Source organism: Corvus cornix, chromosome 6, assembly GCF_000738735.6.
Source record: "Corvus cornix cornix isolate S_Up_H32 chromosome 6, ASM73873v5, whole genome shotgun sequence".
NCBI classification, from domain to species: domain Eukaryota; kingdom Metazoa; phylum Chordata; class Aves; order Passeriformes; family Corvidae; genus Corvus; species Corvus cornix.
Window position 1 is genome coordinate 17,140,555 of NC_046336.1, and position 14,231 is coordinate 17,154,785.

Consider the following 14,231-nt stretch of genomic DNA (forward strand, 5'->3'; position numbering starts at 1 on the left):
CTCACAGCAAACCTCCCAGCACTATGCTGGTGTTTGAATTTAGGAGCCGAGTCCTCTGCACTTTGTGATGGAAGAAAGGTAAGGTGTTTCCATGAGAATGATCTCCTTTTTTCTGATTTGCTAAACTGAGTAAAAGCAAACCTAAACATGGCATCTATATACTGCATGATAAGAAAAACAGAAGTCATGTATTATGCAGATTTTTTTTTTATAGCAAAGATGCTTTCATTTTATCAGTTTCTGCATTACAAAAGCTTCATACACTCTGCAGGTTGCCTTCCAGAAATCATGGTTCTATTGTGCTGCTTCAGCTCCTATTTCTTTGAAGGGTTCTAACATTAGAAGAGGCTTATAAACATTGCTGAGAACAACAAAGATAATTTTTACCTAGAACTGGGAGCTTTTTATATAGAGAACTTGCACACATATGAAAAACTCAGTATACACACAGAAGTGCTTTTAGAAAAGATAGAAATGGTACTTGCAGCAGAGTAGAATCTACACAGCAACACCTATATTTCAAATTAATCAGGTGTAAAGCAATTAACTTCTTTTTTTTCAAGTACTCTTCCTGGTACGCTTTGTAGACTCATAACACCAGAGTTTTCCCTTCAAAAAAAAGGCACATCCCGCATTTTCAATGCAAGCAAAACCTTACATTAATTAAATAATGCAGGACCATGCATTTAAACAACATCTTTTCTCCAAATAATGGCAACTTTTTTCCTCTTGTAATGAATCCTATAGCTGGAGTCTTATATTGCGCCTTGTAGTAAACAAGTCGTAAAACGTCTTCTATTCCTTAACAACCAAAAAAGGCTAAAACCTTTTTTAAAGGATATTGCTAAAAAATTTGTAGTTATTCCTTTTGCATATAATAACTTACTTGAGTTCAATCAGAACTGCCAATGAAAATGCCATTTTAAAGCTTTGTTATTTATATTAGAAAAATACTCATTTGGAAATAATTTTCAAATTACTCTGTGCTATGTCTCTTCCAAACTAACAGTATAGGATTTACTTAGCTCAGCACTATCATTGTTAGAGTTTCTACCTTCATGACTGCAAGTTTTGCTTTGCTCAGTGTCACGATTGTAAGACTGTCCCCCTTCCTGAGAGCTGGAAATAGCTGCCTTCAGTTTTTCCTCAATTTTATCAGCTGCAGCACACATTTTTAACTCTCTCAGGCTGCTTATTAGGGTTCCATAGGCTCCCTTCATCCCATGTCTTTGATACCAGACTCGAAGCAGCCTAATCTTCTGTTCAGATGTATCACCAGGATAATCATGAATGATTTGGTCTATGGCAGGTTCTGATACATGGTGGTGACGAACAAATTTCTTGACTTCTGCGTGTGTCATCTCTGCCACAATACCAGCAATGTGGCTGCTCAGGTCAGCATCTAGGAGTGTGAAAGGAAATGAATGCACCTGGCACTTGTATCTTACTGGGTTTTATCACCTGCACTCAGATTTGATACTTCTCCTATCCAAACCAGATTAAGTTTCAGGTATTCATGATTCAGTATGTTTTACGATTTTACAATACATGGCAGGTCTGTTTTAACATGTTCCTAGCAAATGCTATGTATTTCAAAGATTTAGGCTTGCCATCCATATTGCTTTCTACCACCTAAAACAGAGTATCAGTTTCCTCTGTAACCTATACTGTCCTTCTCTATCATTAAAGTGGGGTCACCTCTCACATACCTGTTTTTCTCAAAAGTCTTGGGAGAGGTCCTAAAACAGGACAACTCTTCTATTGTGATACAGTCTTAGAGCTTGTATTCTTTTCCTGTTGTATATCACTCCTGTGGATTTGCCCCTGAACATAATGTAGGTTTGTGAATCTTCAGTCCCACTGTTCCATGTAGGACTGCTCCCTTATCATCATTTTCCATTATTATAGAAACACAGTTTACTGTCTCCTAGTGTCTGTCCTACATACAGAACTGAAATTCACTTGGAGAAAATGAGTAATTGCTTGCTATACAACAGAAATTCCTTCTGAGGCAAGACTTCCATGATGCCACCAAATGCTTTGATGAGCATTATATAAGCTGGCATTTCTTTAGTAAGTGTTTGCTTTTGTGCAGGAATGACAGGTCTGGACAGTGGCAAAGTCTACACAAAAATACTCTTTTTTGTTAGTTTAGGAGTTATGTATCTATATCTCTGTTTTTTCTTTCTACTGAATTTTGAGAAATTACTTGTCTCTTACCTGTGTCTATGAGAGGTATGTTCTCCTGAAAAAAAAGCAAGAGAGAAGTAAGTAGAAACAAGTATTGTAAAACACCAGCTTTGTATAAGAGGATAAATACATTTCATGACACTTTAATTTTCTTTTAGTTTTCTCCATGACTCCTGTTTTGAGAGTGAGAGACCAGACAGATAGACCTCTTTTGACTTGGTTAAATTTGGGGAATCGCCTCAAAATTGCTATTGCCTAAAATTATGCATGGGGATGGGAATATCCTGGGTTGGTGGAAGCCTGATGATTTATGAAGTTTTGATCTTGGTCATGTGATTTAGGAAGCATTCCAACAATCCTGAAGAAGTACAGGGTTTCTTTTATTTCTCCCAAAAGAGTCCTTGTGGTGAAATTTACTTCATTCATGTCATAGAAGAGAAGCACACAATGTTTGGGGAGTCCCAATGTAATTTAAATGGAAAAAAGTTCTTTGCATTAAGCTGAGTTTTTTATGATCTAAACAACAATACTTACATAAGGCTTTGGTTTGTAAACTCCTTTATTTTGGTTGATTGTAAGACCCTTCTGTTTTTTCATGCCTGAAACAAAAAAAGCATTTTTTAAATCCAAGGCAGGATATCTTGCCTTTGGACTCCATGAATATAAAATTGTATCTGAGTAAGCAGCTGAATATCTTATTAAGAGTATAACAGGAAAAAGTAATAGGGAATCACTTACACAAGAATATTGCTCCAGTTGTTGCTAGTAGTACTACCATAGCTACCAAAAAAATGGCCCACAACAGTGTTCCTGGTTCTGTTGGAACATTGGAAAATTTACATGAAAGTTAACTCAAGAAATGCAATACAGCAGCACACCAAATTTTAAACAAGATTGTGTCAGATTTTAAAAGTCCTCCTGTTGTTTCCTAACCACAAAAGCCAAGTATCTTAAAGACATACCTATCATGAGTTGCCCCTAAAAAGGAGCAACAGCTCCTACACCTGCACGGTGATCAAGGGAAAATCATACTCTGCAGGGCCCAGGAGGACTGATGCCCCGAGCTGTCAGGAATCACTATGGCCAGTGGGTAGAACAGGACAATTGCAGTTGCCTCTCAAACTACAGCACATGCTGGACCCTGCTGTGTTTTATAATGGTACCTTTTGTTCCACACAGAGTGTCTGAAGTTGAAGTACATTGTTTTTCAATTACACCACTTTCACATCTGCAGAAAATAGGAACAGAAATTATGATGAGATTTTTTTTCTCTCTGTAAACTCTGAAGAGAGCAAATCAAAATCTTCTAACGTTTTATCAGCAAAATCTTTCATATAGCAAGATCTTGGGTTTTGGAATTCAATAGGTATGAAAACGGCATGGAAATTTGTGGCAGCGGGAAAATGTATGAAATTATTTTTCAATGTAACAGTAGATCACACAAAGACAACAGGGAAGCTCAGATGATTTATTACACTTTTTAAAAAGCATATACAGACTCAGTGGATATATAAGCTTTTCTGCATGCCTTTGGAAAGCCTTCATGGCTGCAAATTGAGTTGACTGAACTAAGTCAGCTCAGGTACAAAGGAAAATTAGTATGCTTTCCCTGAGGTTATAGATTACCTTAGCCTCTGTCTTGAAACCAGCTGGAAAAAAATGTGATTACATATTAACAATTTCATATGTAGTGATGAAGGCATGAACTTACGTGGTACATGGACTGCAAACCGAACATGATAGAGAACCATTGCAAAAATGGTTCTTTACACAGGCACATTTCGTGTCCTCTACTGGGGTACAGTTCTTTGCAATCTCCAAACCTAAAAATGAATTCCTTAAAGTGTATTAGTTTGAAAAAGCAGATTTCTGCCCACAAGTTCTTGTTCTCAGACTTGCTGCTAGCTCTACCTCTGCTGGCACTGGCGAGGCTTAACTTTATGATACATCACACAGCTTTTTATGGAGCCGGGCTGCCAGAGCACTGGGAATATGGAGCTGTCAGAGAGACCTCTGCTGGACGAGAGCTCAGAAAACTGATCACACGATAAAGTTCTCACTAGAACAGGACTCATTCGGCACTGCTGAATCCCAACTTCTTTTTCCCATTCAGAAGTGTAAAGCCAGAAGGAAACTCAGAAGATCACACAGCCAATCTCCCCTCTTGATAATGGAGATGGGTTCTTTGCACTCCCTGACAGACAACAAGTTTTACCTTTTCTTGAGACCTCCAATTCCACTCTCTCTTTTTAGCTAACATATCCATGTTAAGTATTCTTCTTAAGAATCAAACAAATTAATTAATTTTCTCCTATCCTCGGTGTATACAATGATGCTATCTCCATCTATGAAAAAAATACTGCATTAAAAATTACTGTATCTACCTACTATTTTCATAGGCATATAAAAATAAAACAAATTTTTGAGTTACTAAATTCAGTGCCCTGCTGTAATTTGAAACCACTTTATGTTTCAAAATTTGATGAAGCTCTGCTGTGAAACCATTGCTGAAGCAACTCACAGAAAAAGCAAACATGAATGGTTTGCATAAGAATGGTTTGCATGGAACTTCTGTGGTAATTTTCCTCTTGCCTAATGTCAGTCTACTGAGTTCTCCTCAACTATGTTATTGTCTATGGAATATTGTGACTAGCCATCCCATTACCCTTGTCCTCCCTTCAGTTTAAATAATTGTGACACCATATAAAATACTGAATTGTTTCGCTCTAGCCAATTTCATCACCCATGCAAAAATGCCTATTACACTAGCAAATGGGAGGAAAGTTTTCTATCCATATTGAGGTCCTAAAGGAAGGGGAGAGCACCAGAGATTGATATTCCAACAGGTGATCTGAGTGCAGCCATATTGGAGTCCAGAACTGTCTCTCACTAAACTTGATTTTGGGTATGAGGAATGAAGAACTATCATTCCCTAAATCCAGGTAGAGCAGATCTACAGGACACCTGGTGGAACTTGTAGGAGATAAGTTTAATGGATTAAAAAAAGACAGATCTGTGATGGGTATTTATGCAACAGGTAGTGAATTTCTGCTGCCACTCAGCAGGTTCATGAACAAAGGGCTCATGAATAGACACTAAAATGACTAGGTAGGGATGGATCTTCTAATGTCCTTTCCCACAGCTGTGGGTGCTGATAGACTGTAGGGAAAAGACCACAGAAAACAGACAGGTTTCTTTGTGTTATCTCTAAATAGCACCTCTTGCCTCCCCTGCTGAATGCAGAATACTGGGGTAGGTAGGCCACTGGTCTGACCCAGCAGGGCTTACTTTATACTCTTATACAGGTATCCCACCCAACATCTTGAGTGTTTCAAATGACAACAATTTTAATAATTGTTGGAGTGAAAGCTCCTCTGGACTCAGGCCCAGAGGAAAGCCAAAGCATAGGGGTTGAATTAAAACCTTTGGACAAGCTGAGATACATGAAGCCACACCAAAGTGAAATAGAAATATAGATTTTTTTAACTTTTAGTAGAAATATATGCTAAGTGCCTTAAACATTAAAAAGCTGTAGCAGAGACCTTAAACACAGTTGTTACTGCAGCACTGTTACCTTTTCACAGAATTCTTTACTTTAGACAAAATATAGATAGAATTATACTGTTCATATTTTTTAGATAGAGTGTTCACATAAACAATAAGAGCTGCTAAAAACTGTATATACAAATCTGTGTAATACCTGTGTAACACTTGTGTAAGGCTTATGACTGTTAGAATTAGACCAGGAGAGGTTAAGAAAAGAAAAACTAGAATTGGGTGTTAATCTTATTGGTCAGTTAACAAATATAATCCACACTTCTGTAAGAAAAAATATAGAGTCTAGAAAATAGAGTCTAGAGTATAGCGTCTAGAAAACAGAGTATATAGAGTACATGGAGCATATAGAGCATATAGAAGACAAAGAAGCTGTTTTGCCTGCTGTTGCTGTTGCTGCTTGCCTTTATCATGTAACCCCCTTCGAACTCTGCCTTCAAGAAAGCTGTGAGACTATGAAATAAAGAACTTAGCAGAACAGCAGCCTCCTTTGCTCTCTTACCCTGGTCTGAGAAGGAAGGGTACCCCGTCAAAAGCTCAACAAATAATATTATCAATTACATGAAAGACTACAAAAGAAACCCTCATTGCTTCTTACACCCCTCTTTTAAACAGAGGATGAAGAAGAGGGAGAACTTGTCTTCCTTGGCCTAACCAGTTTGTACAGTGTCTGCTTTGCAAGGACTTTGGCTAAGCAAAGGCAGATATATGGAGAAATAATGGGCCAACTATTTTTCTTCCTACTTTGTGCTTGATGAAAGGGAACTGGAGGATAAACTTATGACTTTCTCATTTATCCTTTCATGTTCTACCACTAAAAGTTTTGAACCTACATGCTAACCATGGTGCAGGTATTATGGAGACTTTTCAGTGAAATCCTGGATGAAAGAAGAGTCATTGCTACAGTTGCTATTTCTGTAGACATACCAAATTTGCTATCGCACGATTTGCATCTCAAACACTTCTCCAAGTCATTAGGGTGATCCACGAATTCTTTTCCTTTCTCACATGGAACACAGTGTTTGGTACTATCTGTTGGGCAGGTGACATTTTTAACAAAACCTATAGAGACAGAAAACCAACCATTTAGACAGAAGCTCTAAGACTTACATCAGAATTGCATTTTTAATCCCTAATACTTTTTGATTCCAAATATGGAATCTATATTCTTTGTGCATGTGTAGATGCACTTCAGGAATGTAGTACGCATAACATTTGATTATCCCCATTCTTCCTCCAATTTAATACTGAAGGAGAAAACACCAGACAAAACTGTACATGAAAAATTGGAAAACCCATGAATGTATGGAATCTTGTAGGCAAAAGCATGTGTTTTCACTTTTTTAGCCTCTTTAAAATATGTGTATCTTAATTCTTGGCTGTTTTGTAACAAGCATGTTATGAGAGAACTACTGTCTGTAGTGAGAAGTTATTGGTGCACTGAGCTGAAGAAGTATTTTTGGAGTGGCTTATGGCCTGAAACAAAAAAAGATACAGCTAGAATGAAGCACTGCCTCCAGCAAACCACCTCATGCCGCTTCAGTATCCCTGCACAAAGCGATTCTGCTGTTAAGGACTTCTCAACAGAGTCTTACAATAATACTCACCACTTCCACATTTCTTGCAACACTGAGCATCTAAATAGTATTCATCCTTGTTACAGGTAATTTGCCTCCTGGCAATGATCCTCCTATTGTATGTCATTAGAGCTTCAGTATCATTTTTGCACTGTGTTTCAATAATTAAGGCAAACACCTAGGAGAGAATAACAAAAAATTAGACAAAAAAACTGTTTAGGGCTATAGGTGTGCTTTAGCACTAGCAGAGTTACATTAATAGTGTTACTCTATAACTAAACATTGATATTCACTCCCTTATTAAAACTGTTTATTCAAACTCATTACTTTGGATTGAATGGAGTATGAGGGCCTATATTAAAGCCATGAACCCTACCTCTACAGACATTCTGCTTTCAAATTAATTTACAGAAGATCCATTTCTTTGAATTTCTTTGCACTGTCAAGTTAAATTGCACAGTGCTTGGGGTTGTTTGTTTGTTTTTATTCCTGTTACTAGTCAGTAGGAACTTTACTAGTGGTCCCTGCCCTGCCTCTTCTCATGATAATAATAAAACACTGTGGCCGAGAGGCCAAACCCTTTTTTTTTAATTTTTTTTTTTTTTTTTTTGTCTAGCTTGGAATAAGGTGGGAAAATTATAAGAATAAATCTGGTGTAGTTTGCTGCCTTCTCAGCAACATTTTCTGGGGAATCCTGTTTTTACTCTGCATGCTAAATATGAGATATCTATAAGATGGAGCTATGGATGCTGACCATAATTTCAGTTAGATGCAGAAAACTCTTTATGTTAAATTACTGAAAAATCATTTTGGATATCAAACTGGCCTCTCAAGTGAAGGAAGTGTTATCTGTTGCTAATTATCTGAGGTAACCAATAATGACCATTGCCTTCTACAGTAGCCACTTCTTTTGATCCTCTAGTCTATACAGAGGTGGGAAAGTGGTAAGCATTTTATTTTTCTAGCAGCCATCTGTTTAAAATGGATATGATATTAGTTACTCGACTGAAATTAAAAAGGCCTTTCTTTGCACCTGGAGGTGAAGCTCCAGCAGCTGAAAGAGCATATTAGCACTTGAGGAACTGTGGGTATGGATGCTCTGCCCATCACTTCCCCTGTTCGGTGCTCTCTCTTCCTTTGCTGCCAAAGCTTTCAGGGTGCTCTCCTCTGAATCCCAGGGTAATGATGTTAAAAAATTAAAGTCTTCACAGAAGTTTTCAAATGGATGTATCAAATTAGTGTGATTTGTTTTCCTTTTGCCTAGGAGAACTGTCTCACTAAACCCTGGATTAGATAGTCCAATTAAAAAAAATTACTAAAATACAGTCAGGAATGTAAGACCAGTCTGGTTTGGTTTTTCGTAAAGCAGTATGAAGAAAATGTCCAGAGAGTCATGCAGAAAATAGGATATAATCAAAGAAGGAATCATATTTCTAAATTACTAATATCAGGAAAACTTTGCTGATTTTACCAAATGTCTGCGAACATGATGTGTGCAGAGACACATGTTCCCTCACACGAACAAAGCTCTCTGCCTCTTGTTTATCCTTTTATACAAATGAGCTATGCTGGAATGAGGGGCTGCAGAAGCATAACATCTTTAGATGGATGCCCTCCACTCCTGCTCACGAAGATGAACTTCCTGGTACACTTACAAGAAGTGGGGGTCACTTCTGAGAATTTGACACTTAAGCAGCACCAAACACCTACATTGGTTCTGCTTGTAGGGATGTCTTACAGCATCTTCCTGTAGAAGGAATAATGATAAAACTGTGAAGACTTTTTACAAAGCAACACCCTGATTTTTTCAAAGTTTTTTTCTCCTGGTTCTGCACCCTCTTGAAAGCAATCCCTTTGCTATTTACAAATTTTGGTGTGTCTTATTGGAAAAAAAAACAAAAAAAGAGTCAGTAGTCATTTAGCTTCCTGTGTACACCTTAGTTGCTTTTTCTGTTGTCACTGAGCAGTAAACACTAATATCAGAAAGGAAACAGTTTAGGTACTTTTATAAAGGCAGGGATGATAGGTGCTTTTTTATGACGCACACACTCAAACAGTGGCTGCATGTTTTCAGTCTAAAATGACTCACAGAGGCTCTCTTTTAACTTTCTCAACCTAAAAAAAAATAGTTTTCATATCTACACTGAAGACTTAGATTGCACTAAGCAGTCAGTAGGAACAAGATCAATCGCTTGGGAACATCTACCCTTAGCAGAACCCATAAAAATTATCATATGAGCCCAAATTTTCTGTTTTCTCTCCATTTGCATTGCCCAGGCAATGAAAAGAGTTTTCTACCTGCTCCCTCTCCTTTATTCCAACAGAGTCCTCCAAAATGCTTTCACCAACAGGTATTTGGTAAGGACACCTATTAAACCCGGTTTTGTCTGCATTTCTAGGGCACAGTGACAAGACCTTTAATTTCTTTGATTACTTGTGAAATTTTGGGATTCTCAGGCCTCCAGTTTTTCCTCTATCAGGGGATCTTCATAACATGTCAATCTATTTCAGCTGAAAAGCTTCTGCAAAACACGGCTCATAGGTATGTAATCTCAGCTTTGAAAGTGTGTGAACATGTAATTTGCATACAGGACTTTTTAAAAACTTTACAGTGTTAACCCTGATAAAAACAATGTCTCTGCTTTCTCCTGTTATCTTTATAATACATTTTATTTTTAGCAAGCCATTCTTCCATTTCTAATATATAAATGCTGATGAATGAGAAGGCTGATGGCCACAGAATATGACGCTTTTTTTTTTCCACTCCACATCTGTTGCATGGACCAAAGTGCATGAGCTCATCAGGGGCTTTCTAGGTGTTAAAAAAAGGAGGAGGGGAGATTTTTCTTGTTTTTTTTTTTGCCTTGTGGAAGTTGGGTTGCTAGAACTAGCTCCATTTTAATATGCTTTTCTCTGTAATTATTGTCCCTTGTATTAGCTCTGTCAGGATGGCCCTTTCAAAGAGTAATTTCACTCAAAGGGTAATCTTAAGAGGATTCTCTACTCCAATTCTTTCACTATGACAAGAAATTTCTGCTTCCAAAATCTGCAGTACCATTTTTCCTCCAGCTCCTTTTTTCCCCCAGCAAGGCTGAATCTCATAGTTAGCACCAAAATAACCTCTAAAAATAGTACTTCACATTCTAAAATCTTTTATAAAAAACCAAAAAAGAATCCAGTTCCATTGTTTAAATCCCAACAATGGGAGTTGGTATTTCCCCACAACTAGAAGCATCCTGAGCTTCTTAAATTCTGAGAGAAATGCGTGTGTTTAGTGCATGTGAGAGCAAATAGCCTCGGCTACTGTCCAGCATCTTAAAACACTCACTGTCCAAATTCAGTCCACTACTCTTTCAAATCTCACCTGACTCACATGAAAATTGCAACAATATATTGGGGCTGGAAGTTGTATGGTTGGTTATTTCGTTGGGTTTTGTTTTTTAGAAGTACTGTACTAGAGAGCACCTAATAAATACTACACAATTTGGAGAGTTGGGAGTGATATTAACTTTGTTGTGGCTAAGGATGAATTGGAGCTGGACAGATAGAAATATAGCAACTCTTCCCCTTTTTCTTTTGTAACACAATATGACTTTCTCTTTGTTCAGTGAGTTACTGCAAAGATAAAGGTAGTTACTGTGGAAACATGCACAGACATGTTTCCAGAATTGGGGCCCTTGTACTTTTCATTTGAGTCTTGGGTCATCCCATCATTTTATGGCTGTTTATGCATGTACATGTAAATGTGTGTATTAGTTTTCCATGGTATGAGGAAGAAAGATCAATGCAGTAAGGTTGGAGCCCTATTTTCAAAGATACGTCTTCTGAAGTTCCGGAAAGCTGCCTGCTCTGTAGTCATATGAGATAATTACAAAATATTTAGATAACAGTTCACTCTCTGGCCTGTTCCCTTAGAGTGTTGTCTTGGGGTGATTTTATGATGATACTTTATTCCCTAATGGTCTGTTGTATGCCCCGAAATGGCTGCTGTAGCTCTAATGTGAACCAGGGGGCAGGGCCAGAGCCTGGGAACCCGGCGTGGGTTTTACTCAACGCGCTCCAGCGTGCTTCAGGCAGTGCCATGGATTGTTAGTTCCTTGCCTTTGTTGGATTCGGTTTTTTGCTTGCTTAGGCAAGAAGCTGTTTTTTTTCTTTCCCCACCTTTTTCCCTGGGCTCCAGGGAGATTCTTCAGTTGCTTCTTTTTGGTTTTCTTTTTCCCATGAACTGTCTTGATTTGTTTTATTTTCGCAGTCCAGGGAGCCTGGCTGGTTGGAAGCCCGGGAAAGACGAAGCCAACAAAAGAAAGGACACTAAACCCCACCAGTTTCACCTGATGTGAGGAGCACACCAAAGCCAGAAGCTCAACAGGTTCCTAGCTACTTTTTGCCTGAGCTGCTGTGTGGACTCTTCCCATCCTGGAGACAAACGGAGCAGCTGCCATCTTTGCCTCCTGGCATGAGGCTGGATTGGGGGGTGTGGGGTGTAAAGTTCAATATTTTTCTTTCCTGTGCCTTGTGGGTATCTTGCTTTGTTAATAAACAGGGGTTTTTTTTTCATTTTCACCCCCTGGTATTAATTTCTCTCATTGGCAAAAAGGGATTATTGGAGTCCTTCTCTTTAGAGGAAACATTAATTCCAGAGTGTTTTCTCCTAAAATTTGTCTCTAAACTGAGACAAGTGTGTCTCTCAGTGGTACGTAGTTTTGTAGCTTTTTCTAGAGAGAGAACTCAGATGTTTTCTAACTGCATAGACCATTGCTATTTTTGCACGACTATCGCTAAAAACTTCTTTTATTTGAGTGCACTTTGCAAAATTGAGGTCTCGTTCAACAAACTATTTTTTCATATTCTGGTTTAACCAAAATAATATGCCAGACTCTGACCAGGTTTACTATTTTATAAGCAGTGAAACAACATGCTAATTAAAACAAATAACTTTTTAAAAATAGAAATTATGTAGGAATGCTACAGACTTTCTAAGGTGTACTGAAATTTGGAAACAATTGGAAAATGAGAGCAGAGATTATATATTTTCTGTAGCAGTGTTATAAAAGAAAGTATTTTTAATCTTTATATATATTCTGAATAGTTTCAACATGCTGAACTACACTGACATTTCTGTCACTAGTTGGCTGCTCCTGTACAGGAACAGGTAATATACACTTCTGTCAGCAGATGAAAATCCTATGTATTTAATTATACTTCGATAATTTGTGGAGGGGCATGGATAGAGCTCTCTGAAACACTTTAAATAATTTACTAGCTGTTATGCAGTAAATCAGATCACAATTTGAGTGGTTTATACATTAAGACTTGATTTTAACCCGACAAACCACAAAACAAACTGCGTTTGTTACCAATATAACCACGAAGAGACTTCGAATGTCAGCTCCAGGGAGCTGTCTCTGAAACGGGAGAATTGGGGCTGGGGAAGCAATGTGTGCTGCATCCACGCTTCCAGGCAGGTGGCGGCTCTGCTATGCAGCAGGGCTCACTGCCACCTGCTTCATCCCCCCTCTCCAGGCCTGGGGGAGCAGGGCTGCCTCGGGGCAGCTCTACCAGAGCGCAGGCCGGGCCCGGCCATCCCCACGTCCCTAGGTCTCCCTAGATCTCCTGCCCTGGAGCAGAATTCTTGCCACTACAGCTCTTCGGCATAATGCACCTGTACCAGTGAAGATCCCTGTGCTGGCCACTGACACTTTTCCTGTTGACGGCAGCCGTTCAAAATGGATCTTTGTGAAGGTAACTTTACTGATGAGAGTGAGACTCGAGGCCGAAGCTCTCAGAAGCTGCAGGGACTCATACTGTGTGCACAGGGCATGGTTCAGGCAAGAGGGGAAGGCCCTGTCCTATTGCTTCCCGTAAATGCTGCACACTGTCGCCAGGCTTGGACTATTCCTCTAGCTTCTCCTGGGCCACTATCATAGGGGTTTCAAACTCCTCCCCAACACGCATTTGCTTTTATGCTGCTTTACCAGCTCGCTGTTTTAGGGATCCGCTGAGGTGCAGTGCAGGTCGGCTCCCACCGAGCCCAGTTTTAGCCCGGGCAGGTCCAGCACCTCCCCGTGCTGGCAGTGCGGGGTCGCTCCACCTGCCTCTCCCGCGTCTCTGGCCGCTATGGGTGGCTACGGATGGAGGCCAGCGCCGGCTGTCCCTGGATCTCCCCACCTACAGCTCACGATCCGGTGTCCGAGACAGCCACCTGCATCCATCCCCCTTTTCTTCCGTCCCCTTTTACACAACACTCACTTCCCTTCACTCAGCAGCCTCAGCAGTGCCTGAACTTGAAGGTGAGCTTTTTCCACTCAAAACATCACCTAACGAATTAACTGAAATGTCGGTAACGAGCTCGTCGCGGCCGGCGCCGAGCAGCAACCGGGCAGCGCTCCTCGCCCGGCGGCGCCGCACTCCCCGCCCCGCACCGCTCGAACCCGCCCGGCCGCCCGCCCGCTGTCCCGCTCGGGCGGACACTTACGAGGAGCAAGGGAAGGAGCCCCCGGGCCATGCCACCGCTCTCCCGCACCGTCCCCATGCCGCCGCTGCCCAGCGCTGCCCCGCACCTTCCGGCAAAGCGAAAGTCCCTCCCGGCGGGACAACCGGACCTGCCCGCGCCCGGCCCACCCGGCTCCTCCCATGTTGGCAAACACGGCCCGGCCCGCCCCCGGCACGGCACGGCACGCCCGGGGCTGGCGGGGCCGGCGGGGCTGGCAGTGGTGCCGCTGCCCCGCGGGAGCTCGGGCGCGGGGATCCGGTCCTGGACAGGGGCTCCCGGCGAGCCTCAGGCACCGGCGGGACAGCCCCGCGCTCAGTGCCAGCGCCCCGCGGTGACAGGGAACGAGGGCACGGAGCCTCCGCTCGGGTGTCCCGGGCGCCGCGGGGATCCCGGATTCTTGGTCGGGGACCAAGAGT

The 14,231-nt window shown here is 40.8% G+C and overlaps 1 protein-coding gene across 1 annotated transcript; it reads right to left on the reverse strand.

Moving 5' to 3' along the window:
- Nucleotides 1-189: 189 nt before the first annotated feature.
- On the reverse strand, nucleotides 190-13,989 carry FAS (Fas cell surface death receptor; the record flags this gene model as incomplete). Its single annotated transcript, XM_039553993.1, has 9 exons — nucleotides 190-1,402; nucleotides 2,221-2,245; nucleotides 2,725-2,789; nucleotides 2,929-3,006; nucleotides 3,354-3,418; nucleotides 3,902-4,013; nucleotides 6,673-6,807; nucleotides 7,353-7,500; nucleotides 13,798-13,989. Coding segments are annotated over 9 exons (1,236 nt in total), but the record flags the coding sequence as incomplete, so codon positions are not given.
- Nucleotides 13,990-14,231: the final 242 nt, after the last annotated feature.